The sequence below is a fragment of the Magnolia sinica genome, chromosome 13, assembly GCF_029962835.1.
Source record: "Magnolia sinica isolate HGM2019 chromosome 13, MsV1, whole genome shotgun sequence".
In the NCBI taxonomy this organism is placed as follows: Eukaryota; Viridiplantae; Streptophyta; class Magnoliopsida; order Magnoliales; family Magnoliaceae; genus Magnolia; species Magnolia sinica.
Genome location: NC_080585.1, coordinates 18,110,250 through 18,130,720, shown reverse-complemented (window position 1 = coordinate 18,130,720; position 20,471 = coordinate 18,110,250). Strand labels below are relative to the sequence as shown.

At 38.1% G+C, this 20,471-nt stretch overlaps 1 protein-coding gene across 1 annotated transcript; it reads right to left on the bottom strand.

Moving 5' to 3' along the window:
• Positions 1-6,045: 6,045 nt before the first annotated feature.
• LOC131223046 (rac-like GTP-binding protein ARAC7) lies at positions 6,046-19,008 on the bottom strand. Its single transcript, XM_058218327.1, has 8 exons — positions 18,687-19,008; positions 18,258-18,345; positions 18,029-18,138; positions 17,162-17,225; positions 16,953-17,017; positions 16,799-16,864; positions 16,575-16,681; positions 6,046-6,424 (listed from the first exon to the last, which is right to left on the bottom strand). The coding sequence occupies exons 1-8, from the start codon at positions 18,783-18,785 to the stop codon at positions 6,391-6,393; spliced, it is 633 nt and encodes a 210-aa protein (XP_058074310.1). The 5' UTR covers positions 18,786-19,008; the 3' UTR covers positions 6,046-6,390.
• Between the last annotated feature and the right edge of the window lie 1,463 nt (positions 19,009-20,471).

The window sequence follows — 20,471 nt, the reverse complement described above, 5'->3', positions numbered from 1 at the left end:
ACAAACTATTCGTTAACAAACATTTGAAATGTCTGCCCTATCTCCTATTTGAAAATGTTTTACATTATAAAGAAATTATTTTTTGTTAAATGAAAATAAAATTATTCTATTTAATTCAAATAAACTAAAGTACTTAAACAAAATTAAAATATCATTATTCATAAAAAATAGATAAATTATTATTATTAATAAAAAAACAAATAAATTCATTATGTTGATTGTTGTCCCACAAATATTTCGAATAAGGACATTCAATCCTCACGTTTTGGGCCCACTTGATTATTGGATCCACTTTTGGTCCTATGTCTTAAAATAAACTCAAAAAATTGATGGGCAGGGTGGATTTCTCACAAACATGAAGGTGGGCCCCACCTACGTTTCTAGCGTAGGGAATTCTACAAGAGACTTTAGCAGTAAATCCGACATATGGACGGACGTGGATTTCCTAATGAAAGTCTTTCGCATGAAGTTCCAACGCAAGAATTTTGGGTGGAGCCCACTGTGATGTTTGTGAGAAATCTAACGCGTCCATCCGTTTTTCGAGCTCATTTTAGGACATTTGACCAAAATGAGTAGTATCCAAAACTCAAGTGGGCCATACAAAATGAACCAGTGGGGAAAGGAATGCGTACTGTTGAGACCTTCCTAGACTCCACCTAGATGTTTATATTCCATCCAAACTGTTTATAAGGTCATTTTGGCTGAGATGAAGTGAAAACACCGTGAACTTAAACCAATACAAAACTTTTGTGGCCTAAGTGTTTCAGTGGTGGTCACAAAATCCCAACTATTTCCTATCGTGTGGCCCATTTAAACTTTGGATGCATCTTATTTTTGGTCATAGGCTTTCACTGTAACAACTCTAAATTTTGGTGTATTAAAAAAAATTAAAATAAATATTTAAAGATTTTTTTAATAAAAAATAAAAAGAAGTCAATAGTTAAGTTGGTAAATATATTCTTAATTGAGAGAAAGTTTTAGGGATCGATTCTTGAAAAAAAAAATAGGAAGCTTTGAAGAATAAGGGAAAGGAGGTTCTAAGAAGGCTCGATCAGGTAAGTTATAATCGTTAGTTCTTTTTAATTTTTTATTATGTTGTTAATTTCTTCTTGATCTATATAATGGATGTTTTGGATCTGTTCAGTATTATTTTAGTAATAAATTAAATAGATGCAATATGATCAAATTAGATTAGATCTGTATGGATCATATAATCCCTAAGGCCAAAATATACAAGGGCCCTAATTTTCAGATCAATCTGACCATCAAATGAGCCACATTAGTTAGATCTAAAAGTGTTTAATAAGAGAATCTTAGATTTTTTTGCAAGTGTTGGTATTACTTAGTGTAGAAGGTCGAGATGAGCCATTAGTGTATGTGTGGTTAAATCTACACTATTCATCTAATGTGTAGAAGCAAAACATGACAAGACCTCAAGAATCTGAATGATCTAATCATCCGATAGGCCACCCCGATCAAATAATTTTCGATCAATTTTATGATCTTAAAAAGGAAATAAAAAATAGAAATATAAAATAAAAATTTTAATTATTTAATCATTTTGGATTTGGCCACCTAGGATGTTAATCAAAGGTGGGTCCCACCATTTAATAAAAATATATGAATAATAATATCGTTGATATAATTGATAGGACCTTGGAATTCAAACCAACCTAATTACCCTACAAAGTCTATACTACCAGACTCAAGTGAGTAACTCAACTTGTCTCATAATTCATTAAAATAAAAATAAATTGTTTGTGATTGTTTGATTGATTGATATATTGGTTTGAGTATTTTGTTATGATAATTGTACGCTAAATTTATATGCAAATATTTTGATCAAGACAACTATGCTAAATATGAAAAATATACATTTACATATCATCCATCATTCATTACATTTACATAATTCCTGGTCGATCCTAAGGGCCCTCCGTAGAAGAAATGTCGATTCTGGTAGGGCGTTACCAGATGCGGGCTATGCTCAAGCCTATCGAAATGTGGAAGCCCACCCAACGGCTAGATGCGGGTTGACGACTTCCAACACAAGCAGATGGACGATTACCCCATCTGATGCATTTATACACCATTTGCATCAATATCATTGTGCATAGGTTCTATGTTATTTTAATTGCTATGATTATGAACCATGCTAGGTTATTCTACTAAGCCTGGTCAGCTTATCGTTTTATTGATAAAAAAACCATACAGATGAGCTGTTAGTAGACGATGTAACGCAAGAACTGGAATGATCTACTATACCTGAACACGACCCATATAAAATGTGACCATACTTATCTGAAGATGAAGTGACGGCATTAAACAATTTCTGATTATGTGATTTATTTGTTAGCATAGTTTGATTAACGTATAATGCATATTTGTATTGATTTTGATATTTTTATGAATTATTTAGATTTATTTTATTGAAATAATGTTAGAATAGAATAAACATCATTATAGTATGATGATATAATAAATGAATGATTTTTAAGGTTTATTTTATTTTAAGGGTCGTCAAAATTTATATATGCCTGATTGATTGGTGTTAAGTGTAATGTATGTGTGATTAGAGTTGTGGTGGAACTTAGACTGAATGTAATTATCACCTCTAATTAAACTGATTAAGGAATTAAGTTAATACACTTTGTGTACAAGTTACGAACTAGGGTCCTGAGGGCGCACACTCTGTACTTGAATTTCGGGGCGTGACATTCAGGAGATGGATTAGATACTAACAGGTTAAGTAGCGAGACTTGACATTACTAAGTTCTGTGAGACCCACCATGATGTATGTGTTGTATCCACACCATCCATCCATTTGGAAATATCATTTTAGGGCATGAGACAAATAATGAGTCAGATCCAAATCTAGAGTGGACCCCACCATAGAAAACAATGGGAAGAGTGACGCCCACCGTTGAAACCTTCCTAAGGTCTACCATCATGTTTATCCGAGATCCAACGTGTTCATGAGTTAAGACAGATATGAAAGAAGGTAAAACAGAAATTTCAGCTTGATCAAAAACTTTTGTGGCCCTTATAAATTTTTAATGGTGGATGGCACTTTCTCCATTGTTTTCTGTTATGGGGTCCAGTCAAGCTTTGGATCTGACTCGTTATTTGGCTAATACCCTAAATTTATATCACCAAATGGATGGACAGTGTGGATACAACACATACATCATGGTGGGTCCCACATTACTTGGTGACGTCACTTCAGTAGCTATTCTGGCTAATCAACCTGCCAGCAGCTATTCCGCGTCCGATCTGAACAGAAGCGGATTGGTTGGACGTCAACAAGTTCTGTGGGTCACATAATGAGGTATGTGTCATATCCAAACCGTCTATCTATTTTTAAGCTCGTTTTGAGGCTTGAGCTTAAAAATAGGGCAGATCCAAAGATCAACTGTACCACACTGCAAAAAGCAGTAGGGATTGAACGTCTATCATTGAAATCCTTTCGGGGGTCACAGAAGTTTCAGATCAATATGAAATTTGTTTTTCCTCTTCATCAAGATATTTTTGACCTTATGAACAGATTGGATGGAAAACAAACATTATGGTGGGCCTACGAATTTTTTAACGCGAAAATCCTTGTCCCTGCTGCTATTTTTGGTGCGGTACATTTGAGCTCTGGATATGATTATTTTTTGGATAATGCTCTAAAATGATCTCGATAAATGGATGAACGGTGTGGATATAATAAATACATCAATGTGGGCGCATGTGACTTTGATCTCCTTTGAACCGTTTGCACAACTCTGACCGCGTAGGCGCTCGTCTTCTCACGGGACGTATCTACTCCCCCTGCCACCAACCCCGTGGCTGGTAGTCGGTGCTGTGGGCCCCATCATGATGTATGTGTTTCATCCACTCGGTTCATACATTTTTACTGATCATTTTATGTCTTCACACCAAAAATGAGAGGGATATAAATCTCAGGTGGACCACACCACAAGAAAATAATTGTGATTGGATATCTACCATTAAAATTCTCCTAAGGCCCACTGTACTATTTATTTGACATCCAATCTATTGATTAGGTTCATACAAGCCAGATGAAGGGAAAAAACAAATTGATCCAAAACTTTTATGCCCCCAAAAGGTTTTTTAATGGTCGACTTGAGTTTTATTCAATTTCCATTGGTTTTTATGGTGTGGCCCACTTGAATTTTACATGTACCTCATTTTTGGGCTCATGCTCTAGAATGATATGAAAAAGTTGATGGATAGGGTGGATCAAGCACATAAATCATGGTAGGGCATGAATAAGTTTCCCATGTTAAAAGTTAGTTTTCTATTATGCAAACAATTTAAAAGAGAAAAAATTTCCCCTTGGAGCATTTTCTTAATTCCGCATTATGTATTATTTTTCAGAGTTAACAAACAGGCCCTAAGTTGATTTTTAACTTTTTTTTTATTTAAATTAAATTTTTTTATTGGTAAAGGATTGAACTTTTGCATCTATCAAATAACCCATGACAGTCCAGTATATAATCAACAAAAAAACTATCGTCCATTATCTTATCCTCTATAATCAAATGGATAAGATCATCCACTTAAAGATACTAGGACAGTGGATAATCAGCACTAGACTCCAGTACCTACTAGGACAGTGGATAATCAGCACTAGACTCCAGTACCAGATGTACCATTTGGGATTGGATTTTCATTTTTCAATGTCTTCTGCCCTAATTGCTACCTTTCCCAAGAGCTTAGGGAGTTCAAAAATAGAGGGATGGCTCATCTATCGGTTATCTTGTTCTTCGTATGTGGGGTGACACATATGTGCCTAAATACACACGTACATTTGTACTTGCTAATTGCTTCACACTTCACAGTCATACCAAGAAAAGGCTAACATTCCCTGGCTATATGATATTAATGGATGGGCCATCCGTGCTGAAACCCAGAATACAAATGGTATGGATTGCTTAATCATGAAACCCACTTGCACAAACTACAAATTCATAAGAACTATCCACCCATGTATGAAATCCATGTTCTCAGGTGAAAGTCATTCGGCTTTTTATTGCAGTATCTATTTTTCCTGACAAAATATATTATTAGTTCCATTCACATGTTACAAAATCTAGTTACAATGGGCTCGGTCCCACACTCATTAGTAGTGTACGATCCAGGCCGTTCATCAGATGGGTCCCTTTTAAATTGAATATAAGGCTTTTGTACACCTTCAATTTGTCTTTTTTCTTTTTCTTTTTTTTTGTAAATATTTCTAGTATGCTTTATGTTGTTCGAATGGGTTTGGTTTCATAATCACATGAGGAGCGCTCCAGTGGCAGTTGCACCGGGCAGAAGTGGGACCCATTTGATGTAAGCAGGCCATCCTATCCATCCATCAGATACATCACTAATGTCTTTTATTAAAGAGTGCCAAAAGGCAAAATATTTACTATTGTCTTTTAATATTGTTGAAAAATGTTTTATTAAAGTATGCCATCATATAGTTTCCCAATTCATGTCACTAGCTTTCTAGCATTTTCATGTCCACCACCATTTTCACTCATTTTCCTCACATGGCACTATGGGAGCAGATTAGGTGTGTGGTCCTTATTGTGGGGCCCACCTTGGTGTATGTATTCTGTATCCATGCCGTCCATCCGATTTTCCAAATCATTTTAGGGCATTATCCCAAAAATGAAGCAGACCCAATAATCATGTGGACCATACCATAGGAAACAGTGGTGATTGACCATTAATGGACCGCGTGGATAAAGAATACATACATCAAAGGTGGGCCCCACATAAGGGGCTGAACGTCTTGGGTGGCTCCAGATTCACCACAATGGGTACTCGAACCCACGACGGACGTGTTGAAACTCTTGTAAGTCTACCACTGAGGCATGATTAAGGACCCTGACAATCTAGTTAAAATGGTCCCTAATCCCACACACATGCATAAGAATCCTATCTTTTTCGTATCCTATTAAAACAGTTCCTATGCACATACATGTATTCCATATAAATTTATGGCTGATTTATCTCACTAAAACATTTTTAGTCCCACATTTTCAACACTAATACGAACGCATGATTTCTCTACATTGAGATCAACAAATACTAAGAAAGATTAGTGAGAAACATACAATAATCAAAATACGTGAGGAACAAGAGTTCTAGAAACCTACAGCAACATTGAAAACAAGAATTCTTGAACCAGATCCAGAGAGAACGAAAAATTCCCTCTGCCCTGCAAAAAATTTCTAGGTACTTGTGATGGAAGAAATGAAACAACAACAAGACGGTTTGCAACGGTAACACTACACACATATAACGATTGAGAAAGGTATTGGCCGTCCCAACACTTACAAACATAGCACACAGGCAATGCTCGAGAGCATCCGTGGAAGATGGCTGAACATCCTAAGCCACACATGTGCTTCCGCACACGATATTCCTGCAGATGAATTAATATACCACATGATTAATAGAAAAGCAAGCATATAGCGATAGAAATGTCAAGAGTCAAAAGAAAGATCAATGAGATATATTAAGAAATGTCTCGAGTGCAACAAAGCATCATGGCTGACTCCAATATCATAAACAAGAGAACCCAAACCACTGGTCGATCGGATATTTTAGCTAAAAGCATCCCACCAAACCAAGTTTCTTAGGACATCAACCTGAAATTTGGAGTGGGAGATGTGGAAATAATTAAGAATGTCCTACAGATAGGGTCGAGGGACGATACTTAGTTGCTATCTTTAGGGTGATATTCACCCCCTACTGATATAGAATAGTGGTTTTTTGGTTTTGCAAGAAGAGAGTGATAGCAAATCTGGCTCAAGGTTGCAACAAGCCAGCCTCTCCAACCTGAAAATATGCATCCTTCGACTTGCAAGATCAAAGCCACACAGCCCAAAATACTGTTGGCAAGCAAACACGCCATGATTTTTTTTACACAGCAATTTCTGCAGAATTGCTGAACACCAAGACAAAAGGACTTGTTTTAAGAAAACTGGTAGAAAAGAGAATAAAAAGAGAGATTAGAGAGAAGTTATAATGCCTATGGAATGACCCAAGGCTGTCAACTCATTTACAACTTTACCACAGCCTATTTGAATTCAAAACGTGTCTCTAACTGGCTACATGCTGATGGTCCATATCATACCTGCGTGTAGGTCAGACCCTCTTGACGCACCCGATTAGCCTGGTGGAGCACTTTAGCAATCAAATCGACTCGAACACCTAACCAACACCTGGGAAAAGATTAATGCACCTCAAGCTCCCTGCAAGAATGCATCCGTGCACCTTGAGCACCCAGGCCCTTGCCTGCTCCGTGTGTGAGTGTGGACTGTACTTTGCACAGTCCTCATGTGACTCAGACCAGACAAAATGTAGTCTTATCCTTCCCTCTCTAGCCACTCTCTCTGTTTTATTCCTTTTCCCAAAAAAAAAACAACTCAAAATAAAAGCTAGTTTTTGGGTTGACCTGGATAAACAGCCTTTGAAGGGACTAAAAAGGATTTCATAACACCCATTATGATGGGAATGATCATTCCATGTTTTGTTATGTAATGAAAAACAGCTGTTTCAAAATAATGTTGTTTTCTCAATAAGGGGCAAGCGGATTTATTTTAATATACCAATGAACATAATGAATTATGATATGAACATTATGAATTATGACGTTCTTTATGGAAAATTGTTTTTAAAAATATATATATATACTGTAATGCCATTGCTGTTATAAAACAGTAATGCTGATAAGCTCTTATGGCATCACAACAGTTTTTAAAACTTTGGAAAAAGTACACTTTGACATCAGGACTTAGTACACGTTGTGACCATGTCTTGATTATCCAAACCATTGTTCTAATGGAGGAAATGGGCTCCATTGATCGAATGGTCTACAAACAGGGCCTCTTTCTTAAAAGTTTGATCACATACCCGACAAGTTTAGATTCAAAAATCAACTACTGAACCAACATGGACTCAATCACTCTTTGGATCCAAGGTTGTACCTCAGGCTCTTACTGGGGCTTAGGCTAGAATCCACAAATCCATGGACTCAACAAAAGAAGAACTGTTATTCAATTAGTCATGATCCAATCTCACTCATAATTGCATAAGCATGAAGCAAAGCACAACAGATTCAGCTGTAGGAGTGAGGAAGTGTCTATTTCAAAATGTCAACATGTGTAAACGACTATGAAGCAGGAGCTCAAGTTCAAAGCGTGATTTGAAGCATCGACAACACCTTGTTAAAAGGACCCTGCAACTAAATTCTCACTACATAGCACACAAGAAGGGTTGAGGCGATACTATTCACTCAAGAAGGTCATCTATTTCTTCACAGAAGGCTATCTAATAACATGAAGGAAATTTGGGTGTACATTTACTAGTGTTCTACTTATGTCTGGCAACCAGCTAGACCAGGCCTGGGCATTGTCACCCATAGTTTTTCTAGGTTCACGTAAGTATGGTTAATGAAGTGCGTTATTTGATTGATTCAGATACATATCGGAGAGGAGACCCTTCCGTTCGATGATGGAACCCTTTTTTCCAGCTCAAATTGCCCAACTACTTCACACCCAACCGTGTGAGCTTTGCAGAAGTCATATTCAGTAATTGTGCAATGATCTATATATGCAGATGGTTGTTTCCTAACAAATAGAAGGTCCAGGTGGATATCATCATTACCATAACAATAGAAAAAATGCATGCTAATGACAAATATGAACATTGTCTAATTACCATTTTAAGCCTCATAAATGACATAATTTTCAGTTACATATTCATACATTGCACACGGTTGGTTAAAAACACCAAATGCTCTACATTGCACAACTGGTAAAAGACATCAAATGCTCTACATTGCAAAACTGGTAAAAGACATCAAATGCTCTACATCATTAGACGCAGCTCCATCTCGATCAATCCCACTAAATCAACAACCATCAGCAAGCATAAACATTCTTTGTGGATCGCCATTAGAAAAAGCATTTTTTATAAGTTCTAATGTGTCCTAAACTCTTGTTCTAGTCGTACATGCAAGTACATCATTGTTACCAAAGTTTACATGGTATGTGCCTTGCAGTTTGTGGCTTTGTGTAGATTGGGGGGCAAAACACAACAAGCCCATTTTATCTTCCCCATCCCTACATTTTTATATATCATCGTTGCTTAAAAAATGTTGAAGATTCTATTCAGCATCTCCTCAAATGTGTCGACAAGCCAATGGTGTGCTTGGGTGCTACCTAAAAATGAGCATTCATGCATTTTCTCAGCACCTCTTGAAATTCCAATATTTAAGGGTAACACACCCACACTAGCAATTCTTGGGAATGTGAGTTCAATTAATGGTTCGGATTTCGAGAGGTCTAGCTAGCATGTTTCTTTTAAAAACAGGAAGGAGCAGCTTTCCTAATAAGTGCAACATTGCCTTGTAGGTTTAATGGAAAATGGAAAATAGGTAGCACCCAAGCGAGCCCTAAGTTTTGTTCTACAACAGAATCTGAAGAGACTGGTGGCTTTCAGATTTGTAAATTTCCAAATCCTCCTCTTATAGGGTAACTTTTACACCAAGGAAACCCGGAAAGGAAGTTTCCAAGTTAGAAATATAATAGTGATCTCACATGCTAAGAGAGAGATTAGAAAGAGAATTAGATATAGGAAAGGGGAGAGAGAGAGAGGAGGGAGGTGCCTCTCCCACATCCATACGATGAACAGTACATACGGCCCATGGCCAGGACCCTTTGATGTCCATCTTCCTCGCTTCAAATTCTTTGGTCTGTTCATGTTCTCCCTCTCACAATCTCTTCATAAGATGTCCTTGGATCTCCATTGATGGTGTACATTAAAAAACCCAAATCTATCAATTTACATCAAGATCTAGGCTAATCCGGGCCATCTAAAATGCTATATATATATATATATATATATAGCCCAATGCTTAGTTGCGCACCAGTTCTCGAGAGTTCTCGTGAGAACTTTTTGAGAACTCATCACACGTGATGTGAGCCCAAATTCAGAACGGTCCACATGACGCAACACCCTATGAAACCCCCAAGGCCTAACTTTTGCCCTAATCCAAAACTTTGGTGGGCCATGGCAAAAGAAAACAATTTCCTCCCTTGATTTGCATCTCTCTTTGCTATGCCCACCAGAGTTTTGGATTAGGGCGAAAATTGGTCCCCAGGGGGGTTTCATGGGGTGCTGCATCACATGGACCGGTTGGACTTTGGGCCCATGACACGTGTGCAAAGGTGAACATGCCTCTCTCTGTGTTATATATATATATATATATAAAAGCAAAAATTATATAAACTTTGAATAAGAAATAACAATTGATCTTTACTACTCATTAATAACCATAATAAATCAGTAGCTTTCAATGTCGACTATCAAACCTTTCAAGCCCATGAAACATCACTACATCACATACCATAATATTTGTAAAAAAACCTATATAAAACAACTCCTTACGTATTCTAACTAATCATGGATTCAATGTTGACCATTAGCAATATGTTAACTTAAAATCGACTGGATCTACCAATCCCTGCATTCTTTTGCGCTCAATTTCACATAGACAAACCCTTACAAAGGTTTCTATGATTCGATTGGTCAGAGTGCAAAACAAACAAACCCATCAGTGCGATAAAAAATAGAAACCAATGATTATTGGTAAACCAAACCGCTCTGATATCACTTTTGTAAGAGTTTTTGGAAATGCGACGAAAAAATAAATTTTGAAAACCTCAAATTTATATGATTAACTCTATGAATCCTCATTTCGATAACCTCAAGTTTCTACAAACAAAATATACATTCGATAGTAGATTTTCCCTCTTAGAAGCCCAATCAACAAACTAGATTTGTCGTTGCCGATCTTCCAATCCAGAAAGTCTCTTCCACATACATCCCAAATGAAGGAGAGATGAGAACCGATTATGTCAGCCCGAGAGTAAGGGCGGGCTGAATACATGCTATCCATGCAGGTGGACCTCACACATGTGATAGAGGGAGGTGAGAGGGTGATCACACTCTCTCAACTTCTCTCTTTTCTTTGCAAAGTATCTCTCTATCTTTTTTCTTTTTTCTTCCTTTGAGATAAGATCTATTTATAAGGAGGGGGCTACGGTTTCAGGGAAACGCCAGTTATTGTACTCTACCACCCTACAGTTTTCCAAATGCCTTACTTCATTGGAATCCTATGATCCTGCTTGATCCCATGCACATATATTGATGTAGGACAATTAACCACTTGCTTTAAAAGCTCGAACTGTTAGAATATGACGAATTAAACTCTTTATCTCATTGCCCAGGTCCCACGTCTCATGGGTTAGGCCCTCGGTTGAACCCCCCTCATGGGTACCGCCTCATGCGAGCCACCCGAGTCACACGGGTGGGGCCTGCATCTCGCGAGCCACTCGAGTCACACGGGTGGGGCCTGCATCTCACGAGCCACCTGCCTCACACAGGCCGCCCACCCCGAGTGTGCCCCTGCATCTCACAGGCCACCCCACTCGAGCTTGGTGTCAAAATGCCCCTGCATTAATCACCCCCGGTGAGGAGTCTCGAACACGATACCTCTCGCTCTGATACTAATTTGATGTAGGACAATTAACCACTTGCTCTAAAAGCTCGAACTGTTAAAGTATGACGAATTAATCCTTTTATCTCATTGCCTAGGCCCGACGTCTTATGGGTTAGGCCCTCGATCGAACCCCCCTCGTGGGCCCCAAATCACGTGGGTACTGCCTCACACGAGCCACCCAAGTCACACGAGTGGGGCCCGCATCTCACGAGCCACCTATCTCACACAGGCCTCCCACCCCGAGTGTGCCCCTGCATTGGCGAATTAATCCTTTTATCTCATTGCCCAGGCTCCACGTCTCATGGGTTAGGCCCTCGGTCGAACCCCCCTCGTGGGCCCCAAATCACATGGGTACCGCCTTAACCGAGCCACCCGAGTCACATGGGTGGGGCTCGCATCTCACGAGCCACCTACCTCACACAGGCCGCCCACCCCCGAGTGTGCCCCTGCATCTCACAGGCCACCCAACTCGAGCCCGGTGTGAAAATGCCCCCGCATTATATATCCAATCTAATTTCATTGTTATGGTCATGCACCAAAGACCCAATGCCTATGCAAAATAAGTAATAGATCTTTAAATCTAGACCATTATATTATCATCAGGTGTGATAAAAACCGCTTTAATGGATAAACAAATGTTTAATAGATGCAAACATTTGTAAAACCTCTTGAGTGTAGGTCATGCACCAGAGACCCAATGCCTATGTAAAACAAGTAGTAGATCTTTAAATCTAGACCACTATATTATCACCAAGTGTGATAAAAGCCTCTTTAAAGGATAAACAAATGTTTAACAGAAGAAAACATTTGTAAAACCTCTTGAGGGTTGGGCTCAACAGAAAAACCACTTGATGAAAATCTAATCTCCTAGATCTAGGCCATAAGTGAGTTCCTAGCAAACCAATGGATCCCTTATTTGCCCATTTGAGACATCCATGTATGCGTCTGGATGCACTCACTTATATTGGTCACATGATGACCTTTTAAAGTGGGCTAAAGCACATATAATCAAGACCTTTAAACTTCACACATCCTAAGGTCTAAGGATTAATCAAATCCAATGCATCCTCAAATTTATCATAGTTCGGGCATGATGGGCCTGCCAATCTAAAGACTCAACTTTAATCCACCAATGCAAGTGCTCAAGAGGTGTGGGATACTCACACTCCAACGTGGGATAGGACAAACGCACACCGACTCGTCGTTGTGCCCAATGATGAAGACCTTCCATCTTGACCCATCATCAATCCCTCACATAGGATGATCACATCCATCATTATAATAATGACAATAACCACGGTAATGGATGGCCATGACAGTGGAAGGATCGAATTAAATATAAATGCATGGGGGCGGAATCCTATGATTCGAATGTACTAGAGGACATAAAAAACTATAGGGTGGTAGAGTACCATAACTGGTGTCTTTCTGAAACCTTAGCATTTTCCTTATAAATAAATCATATCCCAAAGGAAGAGAGAGAGAGTTCCTATGTTGGAAGATTGGTAATGACATACTCAAAATTGATCAAGTGGGTTTCAATCCAGTAAATCCTACCCATTAAATTCATATTTTTTTCTTTATGAAAACTTGAGGTTATCAAATTATGGATCCATAAGAGTTAATCACTTAATCTGAGGTTTAAAATTTTTTAAATTAGACTGCGTTTTTAAAAACTCCAAAAGTGGTATAAGAGTGGCCTCGTTTTTCAATAATTGTCAATTTTTATTTTTTAAGGCGTCGATAGGTATGTCCGTTTCGCACTTTGATCAATTAAATCATAAAATCCTTTGTAAAAATCATCCATGGAAAATTTGAGCGCAAATGGACACATTCATTGGGAGATCCAATCGATTTAAGTTAACTTGTTGTCAATGATCAATGTCGAATCCATGATTGACTATGGACACAATGCGATCATCTTACATGTCTTTCTTTTGTGAATATTGTGACATGTGATGTTGTGATGTTTCATGGGTTTGGATAGTTTCATGGTTGAATTAAAAGTTACATGTTTGTACAGTTTTTGAGGGGCGGTTAAGATCGACTGTTGTTTATTTTTCAAAGTCATGTAATTTTCACTTTTCTTATAAATTCAGTCACGTATAACATCATAGATGGCTTGGATTAAATAGTTCTCAATGTAATTTGATAGATCTAGGTATTTCAATTCGCATTGTTGATCAAGAACCAAAAACACTTAATAAAGAGTTCACAAGAGGGAGAACATGGATAGACTAAGGAACATGAGGTACGGAAGATGGACGAAATGGAATTTCCAAGGGGGTGTCAACAATATCCGTATAGATGTGGGACAGGAGGCACAAACCCCACAAAGTTCTTGGAAATCGGCTTAGTATAGGTTAAGTAGGCCTAAGTTAATGCAAGTGGGCCTAGTCGATAGAAATGGGCCTATGATAACATGAGGGTTGTCAACAAGTCAAGCTTGGGGGCTATCTTTGGCTCCATTCAAAATTTTGATTTTGCTTGGCTTGGTCCCAACTCATTGACGATCCTAGACGTCAATAGGAATTGCTTATTTAACAAAAGTGATCAACCATGCAATTTAAGTGAAAAAATTATCAAGAAGATAAAACTTCAAGATCATTGAAGATGGATGTCAAATTTGGATGCCTACAAGGATGTATTGTTTGTTTGCTAATGGAGGTTCAAAAGGACAAACTCCAAATTGGATATGAACCGAGAAGGACATCACTTTGGAAATCAAACAATTCCTAATCTAATAGAAGTTTACGTCACCTCATCATGCTGCGATGATTCTTTACACTGTAAGATGGTCTCTATGTAGATTTTTTACAAGTCAAAATGCTGCATTACCAACATACAAAGGAGAGAGAAGTCAAATTCCGTATCTTAGACTTTCTAAGAGCACGGATGGTCATAAGGAAAATATTGACAAGGGCAATCAGAAGCACGGTATGGAAAAACAGTTAACGACCATTATATAACTGTTACGCATTATGGGGCCAAAACGCCCCTTGTAGAAAAAATGACCCACAACAGCCCCACAGCCCACAATAGTTTTTTTAGGGCCATAATGGCCATTACTGTCTATATCGTAATGGTATATAAAAAATAAAAAAATAAAAAATAAAAAAAGGTCATAATGGCCATTACGATCTATATCGTAACAATAACAGCAATGGCGGCCATTGTTACCGTTATGGAACATCTTGATCAGAAGGAAATCTTCTTTGGTCAGACCATCCTTGCACGTGGGATTTTATTTCGGGCAAAAGGATTTAAGAAGACTTGGAAGTTTTTGCTTATGGAACTCCAAAAAGGACATGGACTCCAAACTAGATATTAACTTAGAAGGACATCAATTTGACAATCAAATAGTTCAAAATCTAACGGAATTTATATCCTACAACTACTCCACATAGAGATGATTCTTTACATCTAGAGGTGGTCTCTATATAGATTTTCTTGCAAGTCAAAATGCAACTTACCAACATACAAGGGAGAAGCCAAGTTCCATATTAAAAAAAATATATTTAAAAATTTAAAAAATTTTAAAAAATCAAAAAAATAAAATAAAATCAAGGATGGTCTCAAAGAAAATATTGATAGGGGCAACTTTCCTCCTTTTGGATTATTATTTCACTTTCGAATTAAAAATTTTAAAATTGAAAGAGTAATGGTCTAATAGATATAAGAGAGAGATTGGATAAGATAGGAATAAGCAGTAGTACCTCATTCAAACACACCCCATATCTCTTGATCCTTCCCTTATAAAAAGGGGCATTTCCTCGTAAAATGCATACCATGAACAAGAATCCCCAGATAGAAAATATGGAGGTTTTTTTTTATCCTTTTGTCCATCTGGCCTACCTCTAGATGATCCAAGCCATTGATCGAATTCAGGGACCATCTTAATCGCAGAATTGGAGGGGTGAGAAGATCATTTAGGGCTTGTTTGATTAACTATAAATACATGTAAAGCAGTGGTAAATAAGTAATGATGGTTTACTTTTGTATTTATTGATGTTGACAGGGAAAAGAGGGTTGATCGTGTTAGTAACCTCTGTGGAGCCCACCATGGTGTATATGTTTCATCCACATCGTCCATTCATTTTGTCACATCATTTTTGGATTTGAGATTTTTTTTTTTAAAAAAATGAGGCAGATCTAACACTTTGCAGCCCCTAAGAAGAAGTTTTCAATGGTAGGAGTTCAATCCACACTTTTTTGTGGTGTGGTCCAATTGAGTTTGGATTTGCCTCTTCTTTGGGGTTTTGCCCTAAAATGATTTGACAAAATGAATGGACAGCGTGGATGAAACACATAGGTTACTGACACAATCAACTCTCTTTTCAAGAATCATACCTGTCAACATCGGTGAATACAAAAAGTAAACATCATTACTCATTTACCACTGCTTTACCTGCATTTACAGTTAACCAAACAGGCCCTTATGCTCTCATAGTGGTTAGGCAGACCACTGGACATAGACTGTCCATCTATCTTTGGCTTTGTATGTAGATTCTCATAATGTGTTTGACCGTCAAATCCTGCAGGCCCACCCATCCTAGCTGTCTATCAATTTTTTTTTTCTCTCCTTTCTTTTGCCTTGGATTCCACATATCCAAACATGCCTGAAAGGAAAGAATGAATGTAACTACAATTTGAGAGCTACTTCCTCATCATGAATACGGCAAAATTTCATGGCAATTTGCACAATTCAATTCAATAATAGTCTCTTCTTTTCTTTTCTTTTTCAGAAGTAACCATTTCATTCAAAGGAAGCAGTAATTACATCAGAGTAAATGAACCAAAGTTGCAATACAAGTAGTCCTTCCAAATGAGCCTTACTAATCACATCAAACAAACCCATTCAAAAGTAGCTTTGTAAGGGCCTTCTTGAGAAAGTTAAAACTCAAATACAAAAACCAACACAAACCAAAGAATGCTATACATACTATCTCTTTATTAAAGATGCATTATTTTTAAGCCATGAAGTATAGATCAGTCTATTACTTACATTATTGAGCAACCAGACCGTCTACGTCTCTTCTTCTTCACCATCTCCTTCCTTCTCGGAGGTTGGAGCACAACCTTGATTGCAGTATCAAAAACAGCTTTGACATTCTACCCACGCACATAAAAGGGGGAAAAAAAAATTCAAAACTCGAGAAATTAATTGCATTAGAAGATGGACAGCATGAAAAATGAAAGAGATCCAACAGTTGAAATTCAAAAATCTACCTGTTGAGTTTTAGAACTGCATTCAATATACGCTGCAGCACCTATTTGTTTCCTAAGCTCCTCTCCCTGGAACATGCCAACTCAGATTAGTTCAATTCCAATGGAGATATAAAGAAAAAAATGGCAGAGTGAAAGATAGATAATCGATGCTAACTTGAGCAGATGTTATTGCCGCACTGCCTAGATGATCAGCCAGATAACCTTTGTCTTCGCGGAGATCTGAAATGTAAAAAATAAAAAATCATCGAAATTAATAGAACTGTACAAAGCAAAACCTGTATAGAACAGCAGCAGATTTCTATTGCTCCAAATTTTATGATCCCACAATCAGATAATGAAAAAAATATCAATTTGTTTACACACCTAATTTCGTCCCAACAAGAACAATGGGAACATTGGGTGCGAATCGACGAAGCTCAGGCATCCACTGATTGACAAGTAAACCAAAAAGAAAAGGAAAAAAATAATTAATTAAAATACTAAATCACATAAATCGCAAACAGAAACACAAAGACAAATGAGGATTAAGCCTTCTATAATTAACATGAGAAACAAAAATTTCTTCAAACACAGCCATAAGGCCCATGACCAAGATGAGTAACAGCTAAGGAGAAAGAAAAACACTTAGTTGCCAGGCACCTTCTTTTAAGGGGACGTATAGATATTCGCCTTAAGTGGTGTTTGGTTGGACGCAGCTGCTTAGATTATCAGACTTCTCGAAGTAACATTTCGGGTGGTGCCACTATTTTCGAAGTTAATCAAAAATAGATGCAAACCTGTACTACATCTCAACTAGCAAAGTTTCTGGTATTCACTGCCAACTTGGGCAGAAGTGCATCTTCTCGGCTCATATTAATAGATCTACCCAAACAGGCCTTAAATCAAGTAAAGCACAAACCAAACAGCCAAATACCATGAGATTTTAGGCTTTGATTTCAAATGACAATAACCTATTTGTTCAAACATAACCCAAACATGGGCACAACAAAAATGAAAGCCTAAGGAGAATTCACAAAAACAAAAACAGTAATCCGGACAGTGCCTTCTTAAAATACTAATCCAAGTAAAACATAAAACTGATAGACATCCAAAAAGATTGAAAATTTAGGCTTTATCTTTTGAAATGAAATGACCCATTTGTTCAAAGATGCTCCAACCAAAGCCACATTCCAGAAGAACCAAAAAAAGAAAAGAAAAAAGAAAAAGGAGAGAGAACATCTGGGCAGATACCTTTTTTAGAACATTCTCATAGCTTGCTTTGCTGAGCAAAGAGAAAGCTAAAACAAACACATCTGCTCCTCTATAACTCAATGGCCTTAATCTACTGTAATCTTCTTGGCCTGTCATTTAAACATAGAGAAAACAGATTGATAAAAGACAGATATCAGAAAAAAAAAAAAAAAGGAACAAAAGAAAAAGAAAATGTAGACCCCAGAAATAAAAGAAACAGACCAAATACCTGCAGTATCCCACAGACCCAAGTTGACAATGCTCCCATCCACAGCCACATTTGCACTGAAGTTGTCAAAAACAGTTGGTATATAATCCTGCCAATAAAACCCAAAAATTAAAAATAAATTAGAAAATTTACTGATTCATGCATACAAATACTCAAAATAAAACAACTAAAAAAAGCAGTCTCAGTTCAGATAATACACATATAAAAGCCAAGATAAATACTACATTATCCAAGCTGAAAATAAAAAACCCAAGTACAAAAAACAAAAAGAAAATTCCAAACTGTAAATTTTTTTTATGAGATGACCCAAATACAGGAAACAGAAAAACCCAACAACAGAATCCAGGAAAAAAAAAAGGACATTTTGGAAAATGGGTGAGTTAATGGAGGCATTTTGGGAAATGGGTGAGTTAAAGGAAGAACATATACAGTAGGGAACTTGTTGCTGGTGTAGCAGATGAGCATGCATGTCTTCCCAACTGCCCCATCCCCAACTGTCACACATTTTATGAACTTTGAAGCACTCATTTCTTCTCTCTCTCTCTCTCTCTATAACAACAGATAAGAAGCTTTCAACAGAAGAAGAAGAAGAAGAAACAGTCTCAAAACTAGGGAGGCTTTTGGGTTTTCAAGAGAAAAGAGAAAGAAAAACAAAGAGGAAGCAGCTCTTAAGATAGAAGAAAGTCTTTTGGGTTTTCAAGAGATAATAGATAGAAGAAAGAAGAAGAAGAAGCTCTGGAGTTAGATAATATCAGTGCAGAAGACAGGTAAGAATAATATAAGGACGTAGGTGTTTTGTCTTGGAGTCGAAGCCAGGGTTAAAAAGCAGAGGGAGGGAGGGAGGGAGGGAGCTGTTACACCCATTTTCTGTCAGTGGGGTCATGGTTCGTTGATCCGTATCGTTGATATCCAGGGCTGTCGCACCCATTTCCTGAAAGTGGGATCATGGTTCGTTGATATCCTGACGGGATGATTTTAACAATCACTGACCTTTTTTCTAGGCGTCTGCAGTATTTCTATTAATAGGGCCAGTCATCCAAGGGTTAGGATCTTCTAATCAAGATTTTTTGGGCAAGAACGCATCCCTAGAAGGTCACATAAGATGAACGGTGTGGATCACCAAAATGTGGGTCCCATCACAGACTGGTGCATCAGGATAATTCTCACCTGTGGGGGAGAGATGCAGTCAACGGAGGTTTGGTGGGGTCTGTCTTACACTGCAACTTGCATCCCTCTCAATAAATTTCAAATCCAACAGAAGATTTTTTGAAATGCAGAAAGCGGAAGAGTGGGGCCCACTCCTCTCAAACGGCTCTGTCTTCTTTTGCCTGTTGGGATCCACCCAACCCGGTCTCTCTTTTAAAGTCGATGACACGTGTTTCAATACTCTGTACTCTTGTGGATGATACACGGCCACTTATGTAGGACCCAGTAGTGATCACGATTTTTTAATCAAATCTGATTTTAGGACCGTGTTTGGGTGGGCGACCGTGGTTTCCCCAGATTCGTCCATTTTTACTTGATTAGACCCGAGCGCAATTCGTCGGCGCCTAAGTATCAAGCATCACGCTCTGCCAGAGTATCAAATAACCTGCCTTACGTAAATCCCCTGGTCTGGAGATGAATTACTAAATCGACCTTGCTATTTGGGAGAAACCGGGAGGTTGCATTTTTGACCGTTGGATAATCTAATAATGAATGTCATTTGCAGGCTTCACAGCAAACGTGGCATGGTCCTTCTACTTGCTCTCTTAGGGCCCGTTTGGCCGGGTGGATTGGAAGGGTTTGAATGGTATTAAGGTGGATGGCATGGATTTCTAGGTAAAAATGGTGTTGTCGGTGGATTGTCTGGAGATCCATGGGATTGATATATCTCTGGATTGCTATATCCAGTCTGTTTGGCGCGCCCGGCCAATCCCGGTTTTAAACTTTCTCATCCCTTCTAATCCCTCCAACCAAACACGTCCCAGGCTAATTTGAAGGATTAGGGTGGATTTGATGGGATTTAAATGTAATGATGGTGATGTCAGCGGATTGTCTTGAGATACCTGGGATTGGGATCAGATTACCGACTCTGTTTGGCACGCCAGGCCAATCCCAGGATTTGACTTCCAATCCCTTCCAATACCATCCAATCCCTTCCAATCCGACCGGCCAAACGGGCCCTTAGGGCCTGATTGATTTGCAGTGACGGTGTAAATACCCGTTAAACGA

Excerpts from the sequence above, each read along its gene's own strand:
- LOC131223046 (XM_058218327.1), bottom strand. The coding sequence starts at position 18,785 with ATGAGTGCTTCAAAGTTCATAAAATGTGTGACAGTTGGGGATGGGGCA. Across the intron at positions 18,139-18,257 it reads GGGTCTGTGGGATACTGCAG|GCCAAGAAGATTACAGTAGA; the intron begins GTATTTGGTCTG and ends TTTAAATGACAG. Across the intron at positions 17,018-17,161 it reads TCTTGTTGGGACGAAATTAG|ATCTCCGCGAAGACAAAGGT; the intron begins GTGTGTAAACAA and ends TTTACATTTCAG.